At 51.6% G+C, this 27,996-nt stretch overlaps 3 protein-coding genes across 8 annotated transcripts; 2 read left to right on the top strand and 1 right to left on the bottom strand.

Annotated features, from left to right (window-relative positions):
• Positions 1-37: 37 nt before the first annotated feature.
• Positions 38-3,457, top strand: HTRA2 (HtrA serine peptidase 2). Its single transcript, XM_032178371.2, has 8 exons — positions 38-654; positions 759-963; positions 1,053-1,247; positions 1,481-1,513; positions 1,736-1,841; positions 1,995-2,064; positions 2,757-2,852; positions 2,958-3,457. The coding sequence occupies exons 1-8, from the start codon at positions 149-151 to the stop codon at positions 3,121-3,123; spliced, it is 1,377 nt and encodes a 458-aa protein (XP_032034262.1). The 5' UTR covers positions 38-148; the 3' UTR covers positions 3,124-3,457.
• LOXL3 (lysyl oxidase like 3) lies at positions 3,261-24,407 on the bottom strand. Of its 3 annotated transcripts, XM_032178364.2 has the most exons (14): positions 24,333-24,407; positions 22,772-23,096; positions 20,624-20,787; positions 19,809-20,023; positions 6,831-7,050; positions 6,413-6,593; positions 6,118-6,272; positions 5,708-5,875; positions 5,411-5,573; positions 4,670-4,913; positions 4,455-4,570; positions 4,239-4,375; positions 4,021-4,132; positions 3,261-3,817 (listed from the first exon to the last, which is right to left on the bottom strand). In XM_032178364.2, exons 2-14 carry the CDS (start codon positions 23,082-23,084, stop codon positions 3,744-3,746), a joined length of 2,262 nt encoding a protein of 753 aa, XP_032034255.1. In that variant the 5' UTR covers positions 23,085-23,096; positions 24,333-24,407; the 3' UTR covers positions 3,261-3,743. The 3 variants fall into 3 exon arrangements, with proteins under 3 accessions (XP_032034255.1, XP_032034256.1, XP_058284589.1); XM_032178365.2 differs by lacking the exon at positions 24,333-24,407 and having other exon boundaries at positions 22,772-23,783; XM_058428606.1 differs by lacking the exons at positions 6,831-7,050; positions 20,624-20,787; positions 22,772-23,096; positions 24,333-24,407 and having other exon boundaries at positions 19,809-19,909.
• A 755-nt stretch (positions 24,408-25,162) lies between these two features.
• Positions 25,163-27,988, top strand: DOK1 (docking protein 1). 4 transcript variants are annotated; one of them, XM_032178366.2, is made up of 5 exons: positions 25,164-25,264; positions 25,604-25,903; positions 26,030-26,123; positions 26,343-26,527; positions 26,757-27,988. In XM_032178366.2, the coding sequence occupies exons 1-5, from the start codon at positions 25,205-25,207 to the stop codon at positions 27,561-27,563; spliced, it is 1,446 nt and encodes a 481-aa protein (XP_032034257.1). In that variant the 5' UTR covers positions 25,164-25,204; the 3' UTR covers positions 27,564-27,988. The 4 variants fall into 4 exon arrangements, with proteins under 4 accessions (XP_032034260.1, XP_032034257.1, XP_032034258.1 ...); XM_032178367.2 differs by having other exon boundaries at positions 25,221-25,309; XM_032178369.2 differs by lacking the exon at positions 26,343-26,527 and having other exon boundaries at positions 25,163-25,264.
• Positions 27,989-27,996: the final 8 nt, after the last annotated feature.

Genomic DNA, 27,996 nt, shown 5'->3' on the forward strand with positions numbered 1-27,996 from the left:
AGGAGTCGGCCTCCCGGAATCCTGGTCCCAGCGTGCACTTCTGGAGGACTTCAGGTACCGGCGTGCCCCGCGTCCTACTGTCCGCCTGCTCGCGTCCTGGGTGCCGCCTCTGAGTAGGGCGGGCGAGGAGGCAGCCAAGGCGGAGCTGATGGCTGCGCCGAGGGCGGGGCGGGGTGCAGGCTGGAGCCTTCGGGCATGGCGGGCTTTGGGGGGCATTCGCTGGGGGAGGAGACCCCGGTTGACCCCTGACCTCCGGGCCCTGCTGACGTCAGGAACTTCTGACCCCCGGGCCCGAGTGACTTATGGGACCCCCAGTCTCTGGGCCCGGTTGTCTGTTGGGGTCACTGAACCCCGAGCATTCCTGACGTCTGGGACCCCGGGTCCCCGGGCACAACTGACTGCGGTGACACCAGATATAAGGACCCGGGAGGCCTCAGAGAACTCTGGAACCCTTTCGCGCGCGTGGCTGGCGGTGGCGCTGGGCGCTGGGGGGGCAGTGCTGTTGTTGTTGTGGGGCGGGGGTCGGGGTCCTCCGGCCGTCCTCGCCGCCGTCCCTGGCCCGCCGCCCGCTTCTCCCCGGAGTCAGTACAACTTCATCGCAGATGTGGTGGAGAAGACAGCACCTGCCGTGGTCTATATCGAGATCCTGGACCGGTAATGGTGGGGGTAGACCGGGAGGCACTGAAGCCACGGGCCGGAGGGCGGGCGGGTAGGAGGGGTCAGAGCCTCCTCTTATCTGTGCTTTCCCTCCATTTCAGGCATCCTTTCTTGGGCCGCGAAGTCCCTATCTCGAACGGCTCAGGATTCGTGGTGGCTGCCGATGGGCTCATTGTCACCAACGCCCATGTGGTGGCTGATCGGCGCAGAGTCCGTGTGAGACTGCTTAGCGGCGACACGTATGAGGCTGTGGTCACAGCTGTGGATCCCGTGGCAGACATCGCAACGCTGAGGATTCAGACTAAGGTGGGGGCTGGGGTAGGCCAGGTCTGGTTGGAGCTGCTTATTTGCTCGCATCTTCAGATGACAGGTCTCTTATACCCATTCTCCCTTAGGAGCCTCTTCCCACGCTGCCTCTGGGACGCTCAGCTGATGTCCGGCAAGGGGAGTTTGTTGTTGCCATGGGAAGTCCCTTTGCACTGCAGAACACGATCACATCCGGCATTGTTAGCTCTGCTCAGCGTCCAGCCAGAGACCTGGGACTCCCCCAAACCAATGTGGAATACATTCAGACTGATGCAGCTATTGATGTGCGTCCTGACAGGAGAGAAATGACAAATGACGGGGGAGGGGGGAGAGGCTGTGTGGTACAAGCACCAACTGATATATGGTGGATGAGCCCACATAGAGCTTAGGCTGCAAAAATGTGGCCACTCATTCATGGGCTGAGAAAGAAGAGAATTTGGAGAAAGTACCTACATCCTGGTATGCCCCCAGACTTAGAATCCCCAGATCTCTTTCATGTTTTTTCCTTGTCCTGCAGTTTGGAAACTCTGGAGGTCCCCTGGTTAACCTGGTGAGTGAGACATCCTTCCTTCCAAGAATCCCTGCCCCAGGTCAGTGTGGGAAGGGTAGGTTTTCCCTAATTCAAGGATGTTTGGTTAAGTTTCTGAGTTCTTTGTTGGTTATCTCTCAATATCCAACCAGATTTCCCCAACACTTGCTGGTACTTTTGTTTGGGTGCCCCCATCCCCTACTATTTGTTTGGGCTAGGGAACTGGGGGCTGTATCCCTGCAGGATGGGGAGGTGATTGGAGTGAACACCATGAAGGTCACAGCTGGAATCTCCTTTGCCATCCCTTCTGATCGCCTTCGAGAGTTTCTGCATCGTGGGGAAAAGAAGAGTGAGCCTGGCTTATGGGGAAACGGGTTCCTTTAAAGTGGTGGAAATAGGGGAAGGGCATTCGTTGGGACTTCCTGGAGGGTGGTCTGTTGGGAGAAGAGGGTGGGGAAGGAAGGATATAGCTGGGTGGGGCTCATTTGTCCCTCTGTCACAGATTCCTCCTCTGGAATCAGTGGGTCCCAGCGGCGCTACATTGGGGTGATGATGCTGACTCTGAGTCCCAGGTATGAGCTTTAGGGATAGTGACATGTAATGTGACCAGTGTAATCAGAGGTGAGCACCTCTATTGAGCTTTGTTCTCATTTCTGTCTTATCTAAAATGAACTGCATCACACTTGAAATAATCACAAGAGCTGTCTCCCTTCATCATCTTGACTTTCTTATCCCACTCCACTTTGTACACCTGTCACCAGATTGATTTCATCCTGTTACTGCTTTGATTTCAAGCCTTCAATCCATTAACTTGGCATTTAAGGGCCATTTTCCATCTGTCTGTAAATCAACTTGCTAGACCTGGCTGTAATACCTTCCTATATGAATACTCAGCCAACCTGATTTCCTACTCCCATGTTTTTTATTTATGCTGTTCTTGTTTTATATGGTTAATATCAGACCCATCCTTTTAGGCTCAACTTAAGTTCTTTCCCCTTAAACCTTCTCTTAGTATTCTAGAATGACATTAGTGCTATTGATTTAACACTGTTGGTCATTTGGTGCCCTCATGTGGTGTACATCTTTTATGTACATGTTGCACTTCATTGCTAGAAGACAGAAAGTGAGTTGCCATTGTATTTTGTAGTACCTAGCGCATGTCCTGTCCATATATTTGTTAATGTGTTGATGAGAGACTTGAGGTGGAACTCAGGATGGGGAGAATGCCTGGGTTTGGCTAATAGGGTGATCTGTGTACTTTCAGCATCCTTGCTGAACTACAGCTTCGAGAACCAAGCTTTCCCGATGTTCAGCATGGTGTACTCATCCATAAAGTCATCTTGGGCTCCCCTGCACACCGGTGAGGGAGAGGCTGCAGTGTGATATGGGGATGGGCAAGGTGTGCATGTGTCCTTGAACTAGGCTTTGTACTCCTTCCTTTCTCTGTGTCCATTTTTCTCTGTAGGGCTGGTCTGCGGCCTGGTGATGTGATTTTGGCCATTGGGGAGCAGATGGTACAAAATGCTGAAGATGTTTATGAAGCTGTTCGAACCCAATCCCAGCTCGCAGTGCAGATCCGGCGGGGACGAGAAACACTGACCTTATATGTGACCCCTGAGGTCACAGAATGAATAGATCACCAAGAGTATGAGGCTCCTGCTCTGATTTCCTCCTTGCCTTCCTGGCTGAGGCTCTGAGGGCGCCGGGACACAGGGTTAAATGAACCAGTGGGGGCAGGTCCCTCCAACCACCAGCACTGACTCCTGGGCTCTGAAGAATCACAGAAACACTTTTTATATAAAATAAAATTATACCTAGCAACATATTATAGTAAAAAATGAGGTGGGAGGGCTGGATCTTTTCCCCCACCAAAAGGCTAGAGGTAAAGCTGTATCCCCCTAAACTTAGGGGAGATACTGGAGCTGACCATCCTGACCTCCTATTAAAGAAAATGAGCTGCTGACATCTTTTGTGGGCAGTTAGTCAGGTGCTGCTCTTTGTAGTGTGGTGGGCTCTGCTCTGTTCTGCTCGGTGCTGGGCCTGGGAGCAAAGATTCCCATGCTTGGCTACAGATACTGACAGCTGGCCTCTGAAGGAGGGTGAGAACTTCTGCTTGACAGTTCCACATCCATAGTGCATGGTCTGATGAGTGCGGTTGCTGACATGGGTTTCTTGGTAAGCTCCTGAGGTAATGGCAGCCTCAGACCCCTGCCATTAGGGGCCAGTGGTGGTTTGCAGAGGGTGGTGGCACTTAGATAATCTGGTTGCTGGTCTGGCCAGGGTAGCGTTCAAACCTCCTGTTGGCCTCTTCACTGAAGGCATCACCTGCAGAGTGGACAGGCAATTTGGGAGGTGCCTTGCACAGAGGGAGGGAGATAGACCCACTGTGGAGAAGGGTGGGTAGAAGTGGAGGGACTGAGAGCTCCAGAGGAGGGTGGGAAGATGCAGAAACAAGTTACGGAAAAGAGAATGAACGTCTTTCCCTCCCATCCCCTAAATCTTCCTGGGTTGCTCTTCCCATCAAATACCGATGTGGCAGTTGTGCACCCAGATTCGATGTCCATCATATTTGCAGTTACATTTCATTGCATTGTTGGTAAAGTCACTCTCTGCTACTTCAAAGTTTGGGTTGATGACAACCTGTGAGTGAGAAAAAGGCCACTTAACCCAGCGACAATCCTCAAATTCAGAGGTGTCTTTAACGCTCCCCCTACTCACCCATCTGGAAGCCCCAGACTCCAGGTACCTGCAGAATGTAGTTTCCTGGCTTCACATCCGTGATGTCAATCCACTGACAGTCAATGTCATGCCGGTAGAGATCCCAGCAACCCACAGTGATGCCTTGCTCTCCAAAGTTGGCACACTCATACCTCTTGGAGACATCTGGAGGGATTGGCATATGTCAGTGTAAGGAAAGGCTGTGCAATGGATACCATGTGGTCCACTTCGGGCCCCAACTCACCCTCCTGACACTCAGTGTCTTCGAGACAGAAACTAGCTTTGTGGCCCTCAGCCACCTTGGTGCCATTTGGGGTGAGGATATCATAGTGAGTGAAGATGTCCATACTGTGGTAATGCCTGTGGGGAGAAGGGAACTTCTGTTTCCTTCTCTGCCCCCAGAAGGTTTGCCCCATCCCCCGTGTCCTTGCCCTTCTACTTGACTCCCTACCCTCTCACCCATGGCACTCGTGCCACACCCAGGAGTGGCGCCCAGCCTTGGGCCTGAAGTCAGCTCGTCCCAGGTTGTGGATCTGGGAGGAGAATCGGAGTAGACGCCGGTGACCATAGGGCCAGTTGGCTGAGCGGGCTGAGCTGGCCAGGCAGTTTTCTTCTGCAGCACAGTACAACATATGCAGGGGCCGGTCTTCGATATAGGCGGTCTCCTGCACCAGTGCTGAGTGCAGCAGCAGATCTGATGCAGCTGCACCAAGAAAGGAAGGGGGTGTTAGAAGTCACTGCTGACTTCACAGAGAGGGGTGCTTCCATCCCTCCCTAGTGTGTAAGACTAGTTTTTTGTTTGTTTGTTTGTTTGAGATGGAGTCTCACTCTGTTGCCGAGGCTGGAATGCAGCGGCATGATCTTGGCTCACTGCAACCTCTGCCACCTGGGTTCAAGTGATTCTCCTGCCTCAGCCTCCCGAGTAGCTGGGATTAGCAGCCACTGTGCCTGGCTAATTTTTGTAGTTTTAGTAAGAGACAGGGTTTCACCATCTTGGCCAGGCTGGTCTTCTCCTGACCTTGTGATCCATCCACCTTGGCCTCCTAAAGTGCTGGGATTAAAGGCGTGAGCCACTGCACCCAGCGAAACTGGTTCTTTTATGGGGAAGGAGTGCCCCTCCAGATTACAGCCCCCTTTCCCTGCAAAGGGGTGGCCCAGACACTACCTTCCCTGGCATGCATCACTCCCTCCTTCACTCACTCTCAGAACAGATGACTCCAGCAGTGAAGCGGGTCCCTGTCCTCTTGCAGGTGATGTGGGTGCCATGATGGGCACACTGATCCAGGGACAGCTCAGTCCCTGTGCAGCGCACTCCACTCATCACCACCTCTGTTATATTCCCAGAGTCCCAGTACCAGGTCTCCTGGGGACATAATGCAGATGTTTCTGTAAGGCCCAGGATCCAGCATCTTGGGCCAAGGGACTCATTCCTCAGCCCTCTGCCCAAAACACAGGCTTTGAGACAGCAGTCTTGGCTCCCCTCTCCTTCCCACTCACCTGCAAGCCGTGGTTGGCGTAGCCCAGACCCAGTTGCCTACAGGCCACCATGGCCTCCAGGGTCCCCCAGTCATCCCCACAGATGAGGCCCCAGCGAAGGGGCCCAGGTCCTCCTATTTGCACCTCGACTCGCCCCTCATGTTGGCTGCGGCCCCCACTGAGTCGGATCTGTAGTGACACAGAATGGAAGCGCTGGAGGAAGCTTTGGGGTGAGGTAGTGGGAGTCTAACATAGATGTGGCTGAAGCATGACTCAGAGGCACATAATGGGCTAGCAAGTGATGGGTCAGGTGGGAGCTGCAGGATGGCAGGGGCCTGGGGCAATGGGCTGGGGGCCATTGGACTGTAGATTGGAGGCCAGGCCTGGATAGGATGAAAGAGACCTCAGCCAAGGTGGAGAGGATTACTGACCCTGGTCTCTGCCCCAGTGTAAGGTAGGTTGCACCGGACCCCGGCATCCTGGCTATGTGAACAATCCTCAGCTGTGATGTTCTTATGGGGGCACTTCCAGAGGGAGAGCTCCTGTCCAGAGCAGCGAACTTCACTCAGGTGGATAGCACCCATGCCTAGGGCCAGATGGCAAAGATCAGGAAGTTGTAACTAAGCATATATTGTCTGCCCAGGGGACACCTAACCTTCCGAAGGAATATGCCCCCCAGGAGCATGTACCTCCTTCCCTCTCCCTCCCACCTCCATGCCACCTCACCCTGCCCCATGCGAGCGCCGCTCAGAGCTTCTCGAGCACTCCCAAAGCCCAGCTCCCGACACACCACGCTGGCTGCATGTAGGTCCCACTTGCGGTCACAGACTGTGCCCCATGTGCTGGCCTTCAGGACTTCTACCCGGCCTTCTCCAGGGTGGGCGCCGCCCTTTAGACGGACACGGGCCTATAGAAGAGAGAAGTGCCCAACAGAGGCAAATGGCAACATCTGCACGGAGGGCTAAGCAGACCTGGCAGATGAGTGAGACTTTGGTGGGAGGGAGTGGGTGGTATCAGGTCTGTGGCCCACCCCCTGGAAGGCTCCTGTCTGTCCTCAAAGGTCAGGGCTGTGCTTAGTCTGGGGTTGCCAGGCTAGGGGTTCTCCACCTGGGGTGGGAAAGGTCATAATCACTGTCTCACACACCTCCCCCTGAGGCTTCGACTGTTGTTGCTTCTTCTGGCCACTGGACGCCGCGTAGAGAGGGCCTGGCACACAGCTCACCACCGCAGGGCCCCCCCCAGGGCACCTGGTGGTGTCATTGGCACGATAGAACTCCAGGGAACAGAGGGAGAGATGGGCCTCCGTGCCCACGCACGCCACCCCATGCAGACCAAAGGAGTGTTGCTGCCGTTGGGCCAGCAGCCTAGGGGGACAGGAGTGAGGTGCAGTAGGGTAAAACAATGCTCCTGCCTCTTGGCCCCATAAAATCCTCCCACTTCATGCCTCCACCATGCCCCCCACCCTTTTGTGACCATTTATCCCCTCTTCTTCCCCCTTCCGTGTTTCCCTTGGGGATACATGGGGATTGCTGAGTTTCCAGGCTGAGGGAGCCTCAACTACCCAGATAGGAGGGGCCTTGGGGCCCTCCTGCAGTAGAACAACCCTAGGAGAAGGATGGCTAGTCTCGACTTGCCTGGAAGAAACTGTTCCAAGTGGTTTCAGCCTGCTGGCCCTAAAGGAGGCTGAGGCTAAGGCCTCAGGAAAGGGGAAACCAGGACTTTCCAGTTGGAAGAAATGGCCAGGAGGGAGTGGCTGACACAGGAAGCCTGAAAAGCCAGGGCGAGCAAGTCCTTCTGTGATGCTGAGACTGGAATAACTGAATGAGCCAGGATGCAAAGGACTAAGGAAGTCTCCCATCTCCATGGCTCCGCAGAGGCCAGAGACTCTGCAGGACAGATTAGGAGGGGCAGATGCAGCAAGAACAGACCAGCAGGTAGACGCAGGAAGAACTGGGACTGGCATATGCAAGAATGAAGATGTATAAATGCAGGACAGGTCAAAGTTTGAGGGAATAAATGACCAGAGAAAGGAGATGGATGTGAACAACAAAATGGCAGGCATCCCAGGACCTGTGCTGTGTAAGTCTTTAAAAAGGCAGCCCATGCTTCTGCAATTTCAACATAACAGTGTCCCAAAGCCATTTGAATAGGATAATGGGACTGAACTATAGATGCTAAAGCTTGGAAATGCTGTTGAGATGTTTGAGAGAATGGGGGAACTTGTTTATCGATACCAATAGAACGAGAGGCTGCAGTGAAGCAAGTGCCAGAGTGAAGTATACTCTGCCCAAAACAGCTGGGTCAAGCCCGCAGAGAAAGGGAAGAAGATGAGGTCTGGTGTTGGTGGAATGGGCCTGTGAGGCTGATGTGGTCATGCATTATTGCAGTAATGTGCCCTATCTAACTTGATGTCAGAGGAAGGATGGAATATGATGACTTGAAGCCATTGGCTAGGAAGACACAGGAGGAGGAAAAGTTTATACACAAAACAGACAAAGGAAGCCTGGAGACTTTACAGAATACCTTTGGAAGCTCAGGATAAATGGATCCTGAAGATCTAAGAGATCAGGCACTCTCCCACAGTCCTGTTTGGCTGAAAGTAAAAGTCAAAGAGCCCATCACAGGAAAAAGACATCTATCTTCTACACATCCTCATCCCCATTGTCTACAATGAACAAAATAAAAATGGCAGTGTGTACTTTAATGTGGGGGTCAGGGAAGGCTAGAGTGTGGCCATGCTGAGCAAAGATGACCCTAAGCTAGAAGGGCACTACAAGAACATCCCCAAATTTCTGAGATCCTTTGAAACCACCAGAGAAGCTGGGGGATGAGGGCTATGAGGGGACCACTGGGTGAGACTAGAACTTGTTGAGAACAAGAGTGGAGAAACGGATGAATTCTCTATATTTCAGTCCCTCTTGAAGTTATCAGGGAGACTTTTAATGTGCCAACTGCCTTTTGAAGACAAGTTAGATGTAATCACAGGGGTTGGAAGCGTCCCACTTCGAGTTCTAAAGGAGCCCAGGAGGAAAATTAGGGAACTGGGAGACTAATTGTGGAAAATGAGCCAGAGAGGCAGGGCTGTCAATCTGACTGCATTCCTGGTAAAGGTTCCAAAGGGGACCCTGAGTTTCACTCCATCTCGAGTAAGCCGGTAGCACTTATTTTTAACAACTAATCAAATAAAGCATTTGATTTGGGAACACTGATCCTTTAGGCAAATGTAACCTCTTACAGGAGAGGCAAGTATGGCGTCTGAAAGAGAAAAGCACCAGGTTGTCTCCTGGAACTCACCAGGGGAAGACAAGTAAACATGTGAAACGAGGTAGTCAGTGAGTGAAAAAACCAACAAATCCTAGGACAAGCATCATTCCTGAGACCAAGGTAAGGACCAGTCTTGCGTAACACTTCAGTAAATGCCCTGGAAGGTGATTTCTAAGAGCTGCTGCTGCTCCTCCTCTTGGTCAGCTCTTTCAGCCACACAGGCCTCCTGGACCCCCTCCCTCCCTGGCCACAGCCGGGTAACTCCGTGCTCCCTCTCCTTTCCACCTAACCTGAATTTTATTTACCTCTTGGTTGGCCCCCTGCCTACTCGGGGTTTGGGTTTGACTTTAAGCTTGGTGATTGGTCTGCAAAAAGGAGAAGGAAGTTGGTAGAGGTAGTGGTTACGTATGTGGTGCAGGGAAGGTACAGGGTTATTTTTCTGTTTCTGAGAAAGACCCTTTGTGGGCAGCATAGGGACGGGAAAAGTGAAGATTTTCTGCATCCATTGTCTGCCGAACACCATTGAACTGCATTTCAGGAACTCATGCTGCTCTCTGGATTCAGCAACAGTAGTGGGAAATCTAGCGATGTCAACCCAGGTGGGGGAGTTGGGAGGGGGAGAAGGGAAGAGGAAAGGTGGAGAGGGGAGAGAATGGGAATGTGGGTGAACTAAGGGAGTTGATGGAGGGGGCAGGAAGGAGGAAGAATGAAGGTGGCTGAGGCTGGAATCCAAGCTATTTGGGGGACGTGTAAAGATGGGAGGCTTCTCAGCCACTCCTACATTATTTCCTCCTTGTGTTCCCTAAGATCAAAGCTTGCCCATCCCCATGCCTGCTCCCTTCACCTCCCCGCAGGAAAAGCCATTTTCCTCACATCCCTAATCCATCAGCTTGGGTTCTGGGATGGACATGGATAGGCTGCCATCCATCCATCCACCTCCTGGGGCCGCAGGGCGAGCAGGAGGTCCCGGGGCTCTTGCCCCATTACCTTCCAAGGGGCTTGGGATGTCGGGCTGAGACCTTGGCTGCTCGCTTCCTCAACTTTCTGTGAGGATAAGACAATAGTAGTCAGGGTCAGTGTAGAACCAAGTGGAAAAGCCTGGTGCAACTAGGACCAGGGGCAAGATTTCTCTTCTAGCAGTCCGAAGGCTTCCTGGTGGCAGGACATTATAACAGCAGACACTCCTGAGACTCGAGCTTTCTTTTTTCTTTTTTTTTGTATTTTTAGTAGAGATGGGGTTTCACTATGTTGGCTAGGCTGGTCTTGAACTCCTGACCTTGTGATCCACCCGTCTTGGCCTCCCAAAGTGTTGAGATTACAGGCGTGAGCCACCGCGCCTGGCTGAGACCCGAGCTTTCATAGCTGCCTGGCCTCATCAGCACATGACTAGGTGGGTGAGCAGAAGTGAAGGCCGTGGACTCAGGACGGTGCCCCCATGCCAGCACCCTCAGAAATTAGCTAGGGCAGATGGCAAGTAAGGACTCCTGGGTCCAGATGTTAGTGCTAAACCTCAGTGGAGGGTTAAGGGGAGCATCGTTAGGATTGTTAGGATTGCCAGACTGACCAGGCTAGGAGGGAGAACTAGCCTAGGGAGGCTACTGTGTCTTTTTTTCCTGGATGCTCTCTTTGAGAAAGACTTCTGGCATTGTTCAGGCCTGAGGCTGCTGGACCAGGACCAAGAACCAAGGCTGAATATCCAAGGGCGTTAACTTGGTTTGACTGGGGAACACAGGCCAGGCTCCTTACAATGATACCACCCTTCCTGCTGAAGTTCCAATCCCATATGCTGTGGTCATTCACAAACTGAGTTCATCTCCCAAACTTACTTCCAGGGAAATAAATAATTTTTCCTTTTTTTTTTTTTGGTCTTTAAGACAGGGTTACTCTGTCACCCCGGCTGCAGTGCCATGGTGCAACCATGGCTCACTGCAGCCTTATCTCCTGGGCTCAAGTGATTCTCCCACCTCAGCCTTCTGAATAGCTGGGACCACAGGTGTGCACCATCATGACTGGCTAATATTTTTTATTATTATTTTTTTTTTGTAGAAGCAGGGTCTCACTATGTTGTCCAGGCTGGTCTCATCTCAAACTTCTGAGCCCAAGCTATCCTCCTGCCTTGGCCTCCCAAAGTGCTGAGATAACAGGCATGAGCCACTGAGCCCAGCTTTAGTTGTCCTTTCTTTGAACATGTTCCTGCTCTGCTGTTTCTCTTAAGGAGTCATATTTCAACACAGTACAGCTGGCCTTCCATATCCATGGGCTCTGCATCTGTAGATTCAACCTCCATCCGTATTGAACACGTACCAACTTTTTTTCTTGTCATTATTCCCTAAGCAATAAAATATAACAACTACTTATGTAGCATTTACATTATGTTAGGTATTATAAGTAATCTAGAGATGATTTAAAGCATACAGAGGATGTGCATAGGTTATATGCAAATACTATAGCATTTTATATCAGGGACTTGAGCATCTTTGAATTGTGGTATCCTTGGGAGATCCTGGAACCAATCCCCCATGGGTACTGAGGGATGACCATTTAATGTGTGAAGACACCTTGGGATTTAAATATATGCATGTATTTTAAACCAGTCAGAAGCTGTTTGATATTTCCTGCCTCAGCTTCTTCCTGAGGATGTACTTAATTGGTCTCTTTGTCAAAGTGTCCAAAGTGTTGGACATTCCTGGCAAAGAATATACAACTCTCAGGTCCCTTTACTTAGACATTACTAATAGTTAGACTCTTTCATCTTATAAATATGGTGGGAAATTTTTTCTCCAAATGTCTTTTTCTCAAACATGTCTAAAATGTCTAAAATGAAATACACTTGGCCTTTTCACCAATCAACCTGGAGAGATCACCTTGATCTCCAGAGTAGTACTAAAACATTTTGGTATTATCTAGAAATTTAGAAGTACCTCTTCTGTAAATTATTTAAGGACCTTATATCATCAAGTCTTTGTATTATTTATATATATATACACACACGTATGTAATCTTTTTTTTTTTTTTTTTGAGATGGAGTCTCGCTCTGTCTCCCAGGCTGGAGTGCAGTGGCGCAATCTCGGCTCACTGTAAGCTCCGTCTCCTGGGTTCATGCCATTCTCCTGCCTCAGCCTCTCTGAGTAGCTGGGACTACAGGCGCCCGCCACCACGCCTGGCTAATTTTTTGTATTTTTAGTAGAGACGGGGTTTCACCGTAGTCTCGATCTCCTGACCTCGTGATTCGCCCGTCTCGGCCTCCCAAAGGATTACAAGCGTGAGCCACCGCGCCTGGCCACATATATGTAATCTTATTTCATATTTATATAAAAGAGTTTAGACCCTTTTATCTTATAAATATTTTATATATAAAATTATATATAAGTTATGTTAAGGACTTTGTCCTTATTGAGGACCAGTGCTGTTATTTGTCTTGATTTAAATTTCTTCATTCACAGATGTGTTTGTTTCCACCTACCATTTGTTCCTTCCTTCAACCATCAAACATAAAAGCCTATGTAGGCCAGGAGCAGCGGCTTATGCCTGTAATCCCAGCACTTTGGGAGGCTGAGGCAGGAGGACTGCTTGAGCCCAGAAGTTTGAGACCAGCCTGGGCAACATAGTGAGACCTCGTCTCTACAAAAAATTTAAAAATTAGCCAGGTGTGGTGACTTGAGCCTGTAGTTCCAGCTACTCAGGAGGCTGAGAGAGGATGATCACTTGAGTCCAAGAGGTCGAGGTTGCAGTGAGCCATGATGGCACCACTGCACTCTGGCCTGGTCAACACAGAGAGACCCTGTCTCAAAAACAAAGAATCAAAGAAAGAAAGAAAGAAAAAACCCAAAACAAAAACCTGTCTACATTTGCATATCCTCTTCTCATACCTTTCAACTATCTTTCTTCTCTAAGTCTACTGTCCCTAAATGTTTCTAAATTCCATCTCTTACAATTTTTCTCTGTCCTGCATACAATTTATTTTTCTCAACTGAATCCTTTTAAACATTCAAATCACTCCTACACACATACACACACACACACACACACACACACACACACACACACCCTCTACTCATCTCTCCTCCCCTTCACAGTAACATTTGTCAAGAGCTGTCCATACTTATCATCTTTATATCCTCTCTTCCTTTTTTTTTTTTTTTTTTGAGACAGAGTCTCCATCTGTCACTCAGGCTGGAGTGCAGTGGTGCAATCTTGGCTCACTGCAACCTCTGCCTCCTGGCTCAGCAATTCTCCTGCCTCAGCCTCCCAGGTAGCTGGGATTACAGGCACGCACCACCACACCCAGCTAATTTTTGTATTTTTAGTGGAGATGGAGTTTCATCATGTTGGCCAGGCTGGTCTCAAACTCCTGACCTCAGGTGATTCACCTGCCTCAGCCTCCCAAAGTGCTGGGATTACAGGTGTGAGCCACCATGACCAGCCTCCTCTTACTCATTCTTTAATCCACTTCCTCTGGTTTTCCCTACCTATCACTCTGCAAACTTCTGTTTTGTTAAATCCAGCAGACATTTTTCAGTCTTCATCTTAATGACCTCTCTGCAACATCTGACTGTCCTCTCTTTCCTTGGCTGCTATAACACTACAATATCCTGGTTTTATTCCTAATTCTGCTTATTATTATTATTAATTTCTGGAGTGGCTCCCCAGGGAGCAGGGCTGACTCCTAAGCAGTGTGCCCAGAGCCGCCTATTCCTAGTTCTGGTTGCTCTTTCTTGGTTTTCTCTGCAGGCTCCTCCCCTATCTGGCCATTAAAATTTGTGGAGCTCTTTCTTAGGCATTCTGTTCTCACTTCATTTAGGGCCCTCTATATGGTCTAATTCACACCTAGTGTATTCATAACCTTGTCTATTTCATTGCCTTCTTGATGTTTCTCGGTAGAGATCTGAAAGTAATTTAAAATGTAATGTAGGTCCCGAAAAAAAAAAAAAAGATAAGTATCTCAGTAAAATCCACTCCAGAAACCTAGGGGTCAATCCTGACTTCTCCCTTTCTTGGATCCCAAAGTCAATCAATAACCAAGTCCTGTCAATTTTACTTCCTAAATATCTCTCCAATCCATATTTCTTGCTCCTCTCCTGACCATTCTCAGAAACAGAGTTAAAGGCGGGGCATGGTGGCTCACAGCTGTAATCCAGCACTTTGGGAGGCCAGGACAGGCAGATCACTTGATCTGATCCTGAGGTCAGGAGATCAAGACCAGCCTGGGCAACATGGAGAAACCCCATCTTTACTAAAAATACACAAAAATTAGCAAATTAGCTGGGCATGGTGGCGCGTGCCCGTAATCCCAGCTACTCGAGAGGCTGAGGCAGGAGAATTGCTTGAACCTGGAAGGCGGAGGTTGCAGTGAGCCAAGATTGCACCACTACACTCCAGCCTGGGTGACAAAGCAAGGCTCTGTCTCAAAAAAAAGAAAAGAAAAAAAAAAAAGAAATAGATTCAAAATGATCTTTTGGAGTCACAAACCTGATCATGCCATCTCACAGCCCTCCCCATTAAAACACTTCAATGGCCGGGCGTGGTGGCTCAAGCCTGTAAGCCCAGCACTTTGGGAGGCCGAGGTGGGCGGATCACCTGAGGTCAGGAGTTCAAGACCAGCCTGGTGAGCATAGTGAAACCTCATCTCTACTAAAAATACAAAAATTACGTGGGCGTGGTGGTGGGCACCTGTGGACCTAGCCACTCAGGAGGCTGAAGCAGAAGAATCACTTGAACCCAGGGAGGCGGAGGTTGCAGTGAGCAGAGATTGTGCCACTGCACTCCAGCCTGGGCAACAGAGCCAGACTCCCTCTCAAAAAAAACAAACAAACAAAACAAACAAAAAATCCAAACGTCAAAGGCTTCCCAATCCTTTTATCGTAAGGACCTGAATCCTTATGATGGCCTATAAGGTCTTCTATGATCTGCAGTCTAATAACCTCTCTTGTCATTTATTCACCTTTGTATTCTCAGCACCTTGCACAGTACTTGGCAAATAGGCGTTCAATAAACATCTGTCAAGCTGAAATGAACTAGAAGAGTGACTTCTTAAATAGCACTGAAGCTCTTAGAGCCTCAATTTCATTACCTGTAAAAGAGCAGTAAATAGTTCAGTTATCTGTACATTCTTTTCTTATTCTAAAGTTCTACAACTTTTACATGTTCTAGGGTAGAACTACCAAAACAAATTGAAAAATGATTAATACATCAGGTTTTGATTTTCTCATTCCCTAAATCTTACTGACTTCCTCTAAAAGCCAGCAGATCCATTTTCTTTTTTTTCCTAAGGAGGGGAGAGTTGTTTACAACTATCTTGCCTATCTTTCATAATTGTATCACCTTCGAGAATGCTCCCTCTGCTGGGCCTGACCTGTGAAGGATCTAGATTATAGCCCCATCACAGAATCTCCCAGGGCTCCCGCAATCTCTTTCCCCATGAAGAATGGCTTCTGTGCTTTAGTATATCTCTTTCCCCAGTCTTTATATCCCAGACTTAGTATGAGATTCCGATATGTCCAACAAATATTCCTGATCTCTAAAAATTATTTTGGCTTTGCATACCTGGGGACAATTCCTGTATCTCAAACTTTCCAAGGACAGCCCATCTCTAAAGCTAGTTCATATTAACCTGAAGCCCAGAGATGGCTGCTGGTACCATCCTTCTCTCAGGCAGCATCGGAATCATTTTAGGTGTCTGTTCTCTATGTTCTATCAGTCATCCTACATCTATTCATTTTCCTCCATCTTTGCTTTTACCCTCCTGATAAGCTTCAATTTTAGAACAAACTCCTGACTGGTCTTACTGCATCAAGACCCTCCTCTCCTCATCTATTACTATCAGGCAAACTTTCAAAAACACTGGCTTTATTCTTGTCCCATATAAATACCTTTATTTGTAATTTTTCTATAAGGCAAAGGCCAAACTCTCCAATTTGGCACCTAAAGCATTCCATTTTCTGGCCTCCCTTTATCCAGATCTTCCACTATTTCTCAGTATAAACCTACTCTTGCTAACTTACTGTCTTCCAAATATAAGCCATTCATTATCATCTCTGTTGGGACCAACACTGACTTTCCTGTTGCTAAATCCAGCATTTGTTTCTCAGTCCTCATGTTTTTAGGTCTGGGCAGCACTGACTTACCTGGTCACTCTCTCCTCTTTGAAGCACTTTACTTGGCTACCAGGCCACCACACTCCCCTGGTTTTCTTCCTACCTTACCTCACTGTTTGCTTTCATCTTATCTTCCGACTTTTAAATATTTAGTCTCCCCAAGGTTCAGTCTCTGGGCCTCTCTCTGTCTTTTAAATTTACATTCACTTCCTTGGTATGTTGTCCAGTTTCAGGACAACAATGTTTTACTCAACTGAACTCCAGAGTCCTATATTAAATTACCTAACTTAGCCTCGCCACTTCAATGTCTTAAAGAATCTTAAATTTAACAGGTCTAAAACCAAGTTCCTACCCTCCCCCCCCCAAGCCTGTCTCCCAACAAAACACGCTCCATTCACTGTTTTCCTTGTCAAGTGAGGCCAATTTCTTACTCAGCTGAGGCCAAAAACCTGGAGAGGGCCTTAACTCCTCTCTCTCACATCACACTGAATCCATCAGCAAGTCCTATTGCTCTGCCTTCAACTATCTGTAAAACTTGATCATTTTTCACCACTTTCCCTGGTCACCATCACCTTTCACTTTCTTTACGTGGATGTCAGAAGACAATAACCCTGTAACTAGCCACCTGACTTCTTGCTTCTACTGCATCCCTTACAGTCTATTCCTAATAAAGCAGTGAAAGTAGTACTGAAAAAAAATGGAAGCCCGATGTCACACCTCTGCTCCAAACCCTCCAGTGGTTCCTTATCTCCCACAGAACAAAAGCCAGCCTCTCCCAGATGGCCCACAGGATCTGGCTCCCCATTCTTTCCCGATGACCACCTACACTGCATCTCCTACCATTTTCTTCTTTTTCACTCAGCTCCAGCCACAGTGGCCTCCAGGAGAAGGACAAGAATGCCTTATCCCATCACCCACTACACACACACACAGCCACACACACACCCCAGAATATTTTCATTTTTGATCCCTCTTCCTGGAAATGTTTATCTAGAGGTCTGCATAGCTTGTGCCCTCGCCTCCTTTAAATCTTTTCTCAAATGACACCTTCTCCAAGAGGCCTTCCTTGGCCACTTATTTATTTATTTACTTACTTAATTTATTTTTATTTTATTTTTATTTGAGACAGAGTTTCGCTCTTGTTGCCCAGGCTGGAGTGCAATGGCACGATCTCAGCTCACTGCAACCTCTGCCTCCCGGGTTCAAGCGATTCTCCTGCCTCAGCCTCCCGAGTAGCTGGGATTACAGTCATGCGCCACCATATCCGGCTAGTTTTGTATTTTTAGTAGAGATGGGGTTTCTCCATGTTGGTCAGGCTGGTCTCGAACTCCTGACCTCAGGTAATCCGCCCGCCTCGGCCTCCCAAAGTGCTGGGATTACAGGTGTGAGCCACCGTGCCCGGCCTTAGTTAATTTATTTTTTGAGACAGGGTCTTGCTCTGCCAGCCAGGCAGTGTAGTGGCATGATCACAGCTCACTGCAGCCTTGACCTCCTGGGCTCAAGCAATCTTCCCACCTCAGCCTCCCAAGTAGCTGGGACCACAGGCACGCACCACCATGTTCAGCTAATTTTATTTTTAAAAATTTATCTGTAGAGACAGGGTCTCATGATGTTGCCCAGGCTGATCTTAAATTCCTGGGCTCAAATAATGCTTCCACCTTGGCCTCCCAAAGTGCTGGGATTATAAGCATGAGCCACGGGTAGCGTCTACAATAGTACCTGGCACATAGTAAGATCTCAGTAAATAAATATTGGGTGAATGGATCTCTACACCTTTGTTCATGCTATCTTCTTCACTGGAAATGTCTATTTAAATTCTACGCATCTTTCAGAACATGGCGTTTAAATTAGGGAAGGTAAGCAGCACAGAGAAGGAAATGCAGCCCCAAGATAGATGAAAGTAAAGAGGCACAGCACGTTTGTTTTAAAGTGGTTTGAGTGTCCAGGCCAGATAAAGTACCGAAAGTCTTCAGTACTGAAAGACATTTCAGATGAGCCTCAGAGCCAAGGCAAAGAAAGTGTGAGCAGGTATAGAAAAGACTGGAGACTGGATAATATCCTGACTTTCAAAAGAAAAAAAAAAAAGGAGAAAAAGGATTCCTCAATTCCTCAATCTACACATAAGTAATATTCTAGAATAAATTATTAAATAGAAGCGTGTAAGCATTTAGGAAAAAATAAGGTGATTCTTAGAGACCTAAAAGGATTTCAGTAAAAATAGACTCAAACTACTATGATTTTCTTTTTTGACAAGATTACTAAATTGGAAGGCTGGAGAATGGCTGTGAACATAGCATATCTGGATTTTATCAAAGACTAACAGAATCTCCCACGATTTCATTACAGACAAGAAATATATAGATAGATAAGGTGAAATGTTGGTTACATCATTGAAGTGTTCTGTTTCTTCCCAGTTGGTGGAAGGAACATATTTTACAGCTGATGATCAGAAGCTTGATGAAAATCTACAGGAACATTTTGCAAGAAGACTTAGACTTTGGTTTTAAACATTTCCACAACTTCTAGCCATCTGGATGAAGCCAGAAGGCAAAGCTGCCATGTCTGTTCAGCAGAGGAGGCTGAGGGGGAATGACAGATGGAAAGTCACATCAGGACTCAAGATAATCTCATGGGATCATTATGGCTTTTTTATGGCTTCTAAATTATGTATCAAAACAAATGTAATAGGGTAAACGTCACCTATACCTGGGTTGGAAAAGGCTGCTCTATCAGTAGGAAGCATAGGGAAGACCTGAACTGGTTTTAAGTGATGACAAGTTCAGTATAAGCAGTGGGAAGCTGCCGCAGTAGGAAGACAGTGTAATCTGAGCACGCTTCAGTCGGGGTTGAGGATTTCTACGGTGGCTGGCCGCATCAGACCGCATCTGAAGTAGTGTGCCCGCGGAATGCTATCCGGACATCAAGAGGCCTTTCAGCAATACTGATCTAGGGAACCACTGAAGAAAGGGAGGATTTTTGGCTCGCAAAATAGATTACAGTGAGAGGGTGTAAAGATTTCCAAATAAATGCCTGGCTGCCAATGGCAGTTCCTCAAAAAGATCAAAGTAGATGTTCCAGGGAAGGGAGACTTTAGTTAAGCACAGGCAGTTCCCAGGGTGATGCGTTTCCCTGGAAGCCGGACTAGACCCCAGGGCTCCAGCGCAGGTGGAGAGGTTGGGCCTTGCCAAAAGAGATTCTGGGAAACTTCCAGGACTTCCAGGAGTCCCGAGGGCTCAAGCGTTCACATACGCGCCCCGCCCCGGGGCGGCCCGGGTAGAGAGCTGGCGCGATCTCTCCTGGCGCCCTCCGGCCACCGGGCGCCGCCGTCCCCGGGCCCCCAGACCCTGGGCGCCCAGCCCGCGCGGGACACACCCAGGCGCCGCCTCCCAGGGGCGGCCGCGTCCTTGCTGAACTCGGAACTCGCTGGCCGGCAGCGCCACCGCTGGAATCGCCCCCGGGCCTGGGAGTGGCCTCGCGAGGCCGGCGCGCGTCCTGGGGCCGAGGAATCCGCCTGTCCGCCCAGGCGTCGGCCACGAGAGAGCGGGAGCCTCGCTGGTCCCCATTTCAGGTACTCCCTTGGGGCACCTTTCGTGGTCCCACAAGATTTCCCAACTCTCCAGCTTTGCAACGGCCTCCATATTTTCCCGCGCGTCCCGACCCCCGGGTCCTCCCGTGCCCCGGACCTGCTCAGATGTCTCCCAAGGCTATTCATCAGGGAGCACCCCAATCCCGGCCTGCTCCGCCCGGCGCCCGCGGCCCCTCACCTGTAGAAGGCCGCGTTGACCCTCTTTTCGCTGGGGAAGCCCAGCATCCCGCAGACCACGTGGCTGTTGTGGGCGCTCCAGCCTTTGTCGCACACTTGCGACCAGCCGTCAGGAAGCCTGACTTCCACCAGCCCCTCCGTCACGGGCAGGGGTCGTCTGCCCCACCCAACGGCGGGTCGAATTCGCACCTCCTCCACTTGCAGGTGATGCTCTACCTGGGGGCGGGGCCACAAGCAGGGAAAGAATCCCAGTGGCACCTTTCATGTGTCCTGCCGCCCTTAAGGAACCCTGCTTGGTGTGCCTGCTGTAAACCCAGTGGCGGGATGGGCCCGAGGCGGCGCTGAGAGAGCGGCCACGATGGCCGCAGTCCGCGGTGTGGACTCTCTTGCAGCCAGCAGCGCGTGGGATGTGCTGTGCTCCCAGAGAGGATTCAGGGCACTAGGAAGGAGCACCTCCCTGTGCCTGGAGCAGGAGGGAGCACTTCAGAGAGGAAATGGCTTTGAAGGAGGAGAAAGTCAGAAGGAAGATGTCTCAGGAAAGCAGGAACATTTGAGGAGAAGGAGAGCACCAGGTGCCCCAGGGGTGACTAGGGATGAAGCTGCAGAGGCTCATGCCAGGTTTAGCCCCTTGAATGTGAATGCTAAAAACCCTGTTGGATTTTACAGCATCTGGGAGCTCTACTATTTGCTTTTCCAAGTCTCCCACCAATCCAAATGATCCCCCAGGGGTAACTACCTTCTAATGTCTCCCCTAACCACCCCACAGTCCTCTCGGCTATCCTGGGTGGTGTGTGTGTACGTCTAGGAAATGCAGACCTCAATGACGTTGGAGTCCGAGAAGCCAGGGAGGCGCTGGTCTTTGCAGATGACCCCAGCGTCCTCATCGTGCGTACAGTCACTGTTCCCCCAGCCCCGGGAGGCACATTCAGTCACACTCTGCTCGGTCCCACTGCAGCTCAAGTTGTCCAGCCAGATGCGGCCTGTGGAAGGGGAGATGAAGGGACAGAGAAGCTTGGGGAGGGAGGATGGGGGAGTAATGGGGATGTAGGGAAGAGTGAGTGCTGAGGCCTCCCACTTGGCCATGATGATCCCATCTTTCTGGTATGATAAGGGGTAGAGAAGGGACAGGGGACCCTGGCAGGGAATAGTTAGGGGGCATAAGATTGGGGGAAGATTGGTGTGATCTGGGGATACTCAAGAACATGATAGGGTGAATAAAAAACCAAGAATCAACCCTGAAGTTCTGATAAGTCTCTACCCACTCATTGATAGCTACAATTAATCAGGTACCTACTATGTGCCAGGTGCTCTGCCATGGTGTGCACATATGTGATCATTCTTAGAACAGAGCTGCCAGAACACCATTTTATATAAAGAAACTGGGGTTTAGAGAAGCTGAGCAACTTGCTTAAGACCATAAAGCCAATACATGGGGGCTTAGGAGTTTGACCTATCTGTGAGGCTTGGACATCTAAGATCCTTTCATCACATCCTTGCATTCTCTCGTGTGCCTGCCCTGTCTGTGCTGCCATATAGCCATATAGCCTCTTGTTCTTCTCTCTGTCTGAAATCTGTTTTTTTTTTTTTTTTTTTTTTTGAAACGAAGTTTTGTCCTGTTGCCTAGGCTGAAGTGCAGTGGCATGATCTCAGCTCACTGCAACCTCTGTCTCCCAGGTTCAAGCAATTCTCCTGCCTTAGCCTCCCAAGTAGCTGGGGCTACAAGCATGTGCCACCATACCCAGCTAATTTTTGTATTTGTAGTAGAGACAGGGTTTCAACCATGTTGGCCAGGCTGGTCTCGAACTCCTGACCTCAGGTGATCCACCCACCTCAGCCTCCCAAAGTGCTGGGATTACAGGCGTGAGCCACTGTGCCTGGACTGAACCCTGTGGAGTATCACTGGCTTCCTCTCAGAATTGGGCGCAGCCTCAAAGGTCATCTGTCCTAGCCAATGTTCAAGGACATCTCATTCACATCCCAACAGGACTTACCCAGCTGTTGCGGAGACACCTAGCTCCTGCCCCACCAGACTGTGTAACCATCAAAGTCCTTGTGACTCTTCATGACTTTCCCCTACCACATTTGATTCAGTCCTTTGGTGCCAACCAGAAAAATCCTTCAGCCACATGACTGTCCTTCCCATATTTGAAAACAACCATTATGTCATTGCTATGCAAGGTTTTTACTTTCCATATCAATCCCCTGATTCTTCAGCAATTCCTCCTTGAAACTCGGCTTCTGAATCTTTCGCATTTAGGCAGCTCTTCTTTGAAAGTATTTCCATTTTCTACTGTCCCTCTTAAAACACAGCATCTACAAATGACATTTAATTCCACAGGTGGTCTAGCCAGTGGGAACTGGGGGATCAGCTGCAGGTTGCACCTGCTTCTGTCCATCAATCCTACTGTGGGTTCATACCATGGGCGCAGTCCTAGGCCTCACCTAGGGAACTGCTCTTAAGCCTCCACCACCCACACTCATACTTGTCCTAGATTTTATACTTGTCCTTAGTACCACCTTGTTAGTTTTAGCTCTGGCCTATAACCTGATTTTGTTAGCTGCAGTGTCTGTGACCCCTTGTGACTTTGGGACATCCAGATATCATTTACCTGCTCTTAGCGTCCCATGAAACCAACTGTACTTTATTTGTACAGGGCTCACCTGTATCTGGGCTGTTTTGTGGATGGCTTTGTAGGATCATACTTTTGCAACAGAAAAGAACTTAGACGTCATCTAGTCGTTTTGCACACAGGGCATCTGAGGCTCAGAGAAAGCACTGACTAGCCTAAGGTCACACAGCTCTGGGAAGTAACTATGTTGCTTGGTTTGTCATCCATAGATTTACTCAATGCTGGCTGTTCTTGGTGTCGTGTGTCCCTATGGCTGTGCCATCCCGGTGTTCCCTTTCCCTGCACTTTGGCCACACATAGGTAATACCTAAGATATGCCTGGATCATTGCTCACCTGTTCCAGGGCCATATTTGGCACTGTGGGTCCAGCCTGTGGCCTCTGTGAAGCCCAGCTCCCGGCAGAGGACGTGGGCAGCCTGCAGCGTGAAGTCATCGTCGCAGATGGTGCCCCATTCACCAGCTCGCTGTATCTCCACGCGGCCCTCGTAGGGCTTCCTGGGGAAGCCAGCCAGCCGGAACCGAAGCCCCTGGCTCCCAGCCTTCTTCTCAGGGCCCGTGGAAGGGGACGGAGACCCCAAGCACGAGCTGCACAGCAGGCACAGCAGCAGCCCCCAGGGGGTCCACTGCCAGACACTGACAGGTCGCATGGTAGGGAAGGCCTGGGTGCCCCAGAGAGAAAGTGTGTTTGAGAGAAACAGATTGAGTGGGGCCCAGAGTCAGAAAGACAGGGAGAAGTCACGAAAGAAAAACAGACACTGAGTAAGACAGAGACAGCGAGAGACAACAGGAGAGAAGGAGCCCCAGGGACCAAGAGAGACAGGGAGAGAAACACATTAAATAAGGGTAGAGGCACAGGTCATAGAGGCACAGCCTGAGAGACCCAGAGATAAGAGACAGCTATGAGAGACCGAGAGTCAGAGAAGGGTCAATAAAAAGAGATAGAGACTGAGCAAGAGACACGTAGAGAGGAAGACCCAGACAGACAGGATGTGAGAGGAAGGGAGACTGTGGGAATGAGAGAGAGAAAACCAGAAAGACACAGAGGAGAGAGACAACGGATAGAAAGTGATAGGGAAAGAACCAAGCACTCAGCATAGGGGAACCAAGCACACCGCGGGTGAGGAGGAGAGGGATTGACAAGAGCCAAGGGGCGGACGTGGGAGGGATCCAGATGACCCCATTTACTCAGAGGGAGGACAGACAGCTGTACTGATTGTGCAGAGAGGCACGTAAGGGGCCCTAGGCGGCCCTGGGACCACAGATCCCCTGAATGGGAGCCCAGAGTCCTAACCCAGCAGATTCCCAGGCAGGGAAGGCTGGCACCAAAGCTCGCCTGGAGAACCTGCTGCACGCCCTCCCCAATACACAGGCTCTCAGATGCCCTGCAGGGTCAAGAGGCCCAGGAGGGCCAGGCCTCAAGGCTGGGCGGGGGATGGGGTAGGGTTGTCCCAGCCTCCTGCCAACACCACCATCGCTGTCACCGGGCAACGGGAGGCCAGGCGCTATGGCTCCTCAGCCAAGGCCTTCTCTGCCTAGGGCTGAGAACAGCCCCTCTACAGCAAGCCCCCAACATGCTTCCCCCAACCCAAACAATCAATCCAACAAGGCAGCTTTGTTCTGGGGACATTTTGGCTTGGGGACCCAGGGGTAGGGCCTCCCGGAGGAGCCCCCTCCCTTAGGGCGCTCCTGGCGGCCCTGTTCGGAACACCCGTAGCCCCCGCCTCCGGTATGTGCCTCCTCTGTGTACTCTGTCTCACATGCCCTTTGACAAGAATCAAACTCTCAGTTGGGTGGCTTCCCCTCGACGCTATCCCACACCACCCGTTTTCCCTGGTCCCTCCACATCCTCTCCATCCCCTACTCGTTCCCTCTGAGGTTAGCGTGACTCCCCCTACCTTGGCCGAGCAGGACCCTAAGGGCTGGGAGAAGAGTGCTGGTTCTGGAGATCAGTCCTAGGACTTCCAAAAAAAAAAATGCTCGGCCAGGGGAGACTGGACCCCCCTCTCTCCCCCCTCTCCGTTCGTCCCTCCCACATCCCCCTGAGCCCTCCCACATTCCGCCTTCTCCTTCCATTCCTCCCGGCCAGTTCCCTCCTCTCCTCCTCTGGGTCCTCCCTCCCCGTGGAGCTGGCCACTGCCGCGCACCCTCCCCCTCCCCGGCCCTCCCGGCCCGTTCAATGAAGCTTTCTCTTCCCGCGGCATGGAGGCCAGGCCTCTGCGGTCAGGGAGCTGACATGCAAGCGGCCGCCGGGCGGTGGAGCGGCCCCGGTGGTGGCGGGAAGCGGTTCAACCCTAGCCCTCCCTCCGAGTCCCGGGCCAGCGGAGTCTAAACAGCTCGGCTCGGGCGGGGCTGGGGGCGGGCCCGGCCAGGGGAAATAAAGCCCCGGAGGCCCGTGTGGGTCTCTCCGGTGCCCCAGGCTTTTCGGGGTGATGTCATGGCTTTCACTCTGACGTCACGTTGGGCATATGACGTCACGCGCAGCCACCACGCCCAGAGGCCAGGGCCCTCGCGCCAAAACCGAGAACTTTCGGTGGAGCCACTGGCGCGCCCCCACGACGGCGGGTAGGGGCCTGGGGTGCTGCACCGCCCGGCTAACCGGGGACCTCCACCATTCCTTCTCGCTCCTCTTCCTCACCCCACCGTGACCCGCCAGCGGCTGCCGGCAGGGGCCGGGGAGGGGCGGAAACGCCTTCAGGGAACCTGGCCCCACCTCCCGCCCCGCCTCCCGCCGCAGGGCCAGGAAGCGCGGAAGGAACCGCCGGGGGCCATGGACGGAGCAGTGATGGAAGGGCCGCTCTTTTTGCAGAGTCAGCGCTTTGGGACCAAGGTAGCCTGGCGCACGGATGCCGAACCTTATCCGGGCTAGTAGTGGGTGAGAGAGCCCACAAACAGGGAGAGGTGGGTAGCGGGCTGGAGCGCGGCGCCGGGAGTTGGAGAGCCTGTGACTTTCCCGTGAAGTTGCTTTGCACACTCCCGGGAAGCGTCTGTAGTCTAGGGGTTCTGGTCCTGGGGAGACGGAGTGGCATCCTCCTTGGGAAACTTCGCCCCCAACCCCGTTTGGAAGCCCCAGACCCCAAATCGACTTGCGCCGCTGCCTCCTTCCCCGTCGGGACCCAGGCCGCCCGCGCACGCCACTCCCTCTCGAGCCCTCTCACTCTCTTCCTAGAGGTGGAGAAAGACCTGGGCCGTGCTCTACCCGGCCAGTCCCCACGGCGTAGCGCGGCTCGAGTTCTTTGACCATAAGGGGTCGAGCTCTGGGGGTGGCCGAGGGAGCTCGCGCCGCCTGGACTGCAAGGTGATCCGTCTGGCTGAGTGTGTGAGTGTGGCCCCCGTCACCGTGGAGACCCCGCCTGAGCCCGGCGCCACTGCCTTCCGCCTGGACACTGCTCAGCGCTCGCACCTGCTGGCGGCCGACGCGCCGTCCAGTGCAGCCTGGGTGCAGACACTGTGCCGAAACGCCTTTCCGGTGAGGAGCTGCGGCGATGCGGGGTGGGGGCAGTTAGAGAGGCAGAGAAATGGGGCTGGCTCAGACCGACTCCCCCTCCCCGCTGAGGAAATTACGGGTTTCTCGATGCTCTCTCTCTTACTACAGAAAGGCAGCTGGACTCTGGCGCCTACCGATAACCCACCTAAGCTTTCTGCCCTGGAGATGCTGGAGAACTCCTTGTACAGCCCTACCTGGGAAGGTAGACGCCTGAGAACCCCGGGCGGGGATGGAGTGAAGAGGAGGATGGCCTTTGGGAAGTGGGTGGATACCCAGGGGCCCATGGGGAAGTAAGAAGTAGGAAGGCCCTGAGATCTGGCTTCCAAGTGAGTGCTTGGACACTATGCTCATGAGTCCTCTGGGTCCCCACTGTTGCCCCCGTCCCTCCCCCCGCAGCTGTCTAATCGTGTATGCCTTCCAGGATCCCAATTCTGGGTAACGGTGCAGAGGACTGAGGCCGCCGAGCGCTGTGGCCTGCATGGCTCCTACGTGCTGAGGGTGGAGGCTGAGAGGCTGACTCTCCTGACCGTGGGGGCCCAGAGTCAGATACTGGAGCCACTCCTGACCTGGCCCTACACTCTGTTGCGTCGCTATGGCCGGGACAAGGTGCAGGAGCTGTCCGGGAGGGCTTCCTGGGTTGGGCAGCTGTGGGAGGGGTGGGGCAGGACAGAAAGTGGGAAGCTCTGACCTTTGGATCCCCCTTTCTTGCCTACCCGGTGACCCCACGTCTGTTCGCAGGTGGTCTCTTCTTTGTAGATACCCTAACTAGTGCAGGCGTGTGACTCACTTCCTCTGATGGCTCCTGGTAATGTGTTTCCCCCTCTACCCTCCTCAGGTCATGTTCTCTTTCGAGGCTGGCCGCCGCTGCCCCTCAGGCCCTGGAACCTTCACCTTCCAGACGGCACAGGGAAATGACATCTTCCAGGCAGTTGAGACTGCCATCCACCGGCAGAAGGCCCAGGGAAAGGCCGGACAGGGGCACGATGTTCTCAGAGCTGACTCCCATGAAGGGGAGGTGGCAGAGGGGAAGTTGCCTTCCCTACCTGGCCCCCAAGAGCTCCTCGACAGCCCCCCAGCCCTGTATGCTGAGCCCTTAGACTCCCTGCGCATTGCTCCATGCCCTTTCCAGGACTCCCTATACTCAGACCCCTTGGACAGCACCCCTGCTCGGGCAGGAGAGGGAGTACAACGGCAGAAACCTCTCTATTGGGACTTGTATGAGCATGCGCAGCAGCAGTTGCTGAAGGCCAAGCTGACGGACCCCAAAGAGGACCCCGTCTATGATGAACCTGAGGGCCTGGCCCCAGTCCCTCCCCAGGGCCTTTATGATCTGCCTCGGGAGCCCAAGGATGCATGGTGGTGCCAAGCTCGGGTGAAGGAGGAGGGCTATGAGCTCCCCTACAACCCTGCCACTGATGACTATGCTGTGCCACCCCCTCGGAGCACAAAGCCCCTCCCTGCTCCCAAGCCCCAGGGCCCAGCCTTCCCTGAACCTGGTACTGCAACTGGCAGTGGCATCAAAAGCCACAACTCAGCCCTGTACAGCCAGGTCCAGAAGAGCGGGGCCTCAGGGAGCTGGGACTGTGGGCTCTCTAGAGTAGGGACTGACAAGACTAGAGGCAAGTCAGAGGGCTCCACCTGAGAAGGAGGGCTCCCCTGAGGTGGCTAAGGAGGATCATGGGGATCAAAGAAAATGGTTAGAACCAGCAGAAGCCAGAGGGTGGGAGGGGCCATGCTGTGTGAGACCAGGGGACCAGAGAGATGGGAGAGTCAAGGGAAGGACAATCCCAGGAAGTCCTAAGAAGTGGGGCAGATGGCAGGGCTGAGGGATGGGCTCTGCATCCCCCTAAAGCCATCCCTTCCCCACTTCCCCAAAGGAAGGGAAAGCTGTGGGACCAGGTCTGTGGAAAGTGGTGCATGGTCAGAATGGGTGCAGTCTGAGGGGCCTGTGTGGAGGCCTCAGGGAGATGTTGGACTGTGCCTGGATCCTTACTTTTGCATTGTTCTTTGCCAGAGACCTATTTAAAAATTTTAAAATTCTCATTAAAGTCAGCTTGGGTTTAAGAAGTTTATGT

The sequence above is a fragment of the Hylobates moloch genome, unplaced genomic scaffold (genome assembly GCF_009828535.3).
Source record: "Hylobates moloch isolate HMO894 unplaced genomic scaffold, HMol_V3 SCAFFOLD_15, whole genome shotgun sequence".
Taxonomy (NCBI): Eukaryota; Metazoa; Chordata; class Mammalia; order Primates; family Hylobatidae; genus Hylobates; species Hylobates moloch.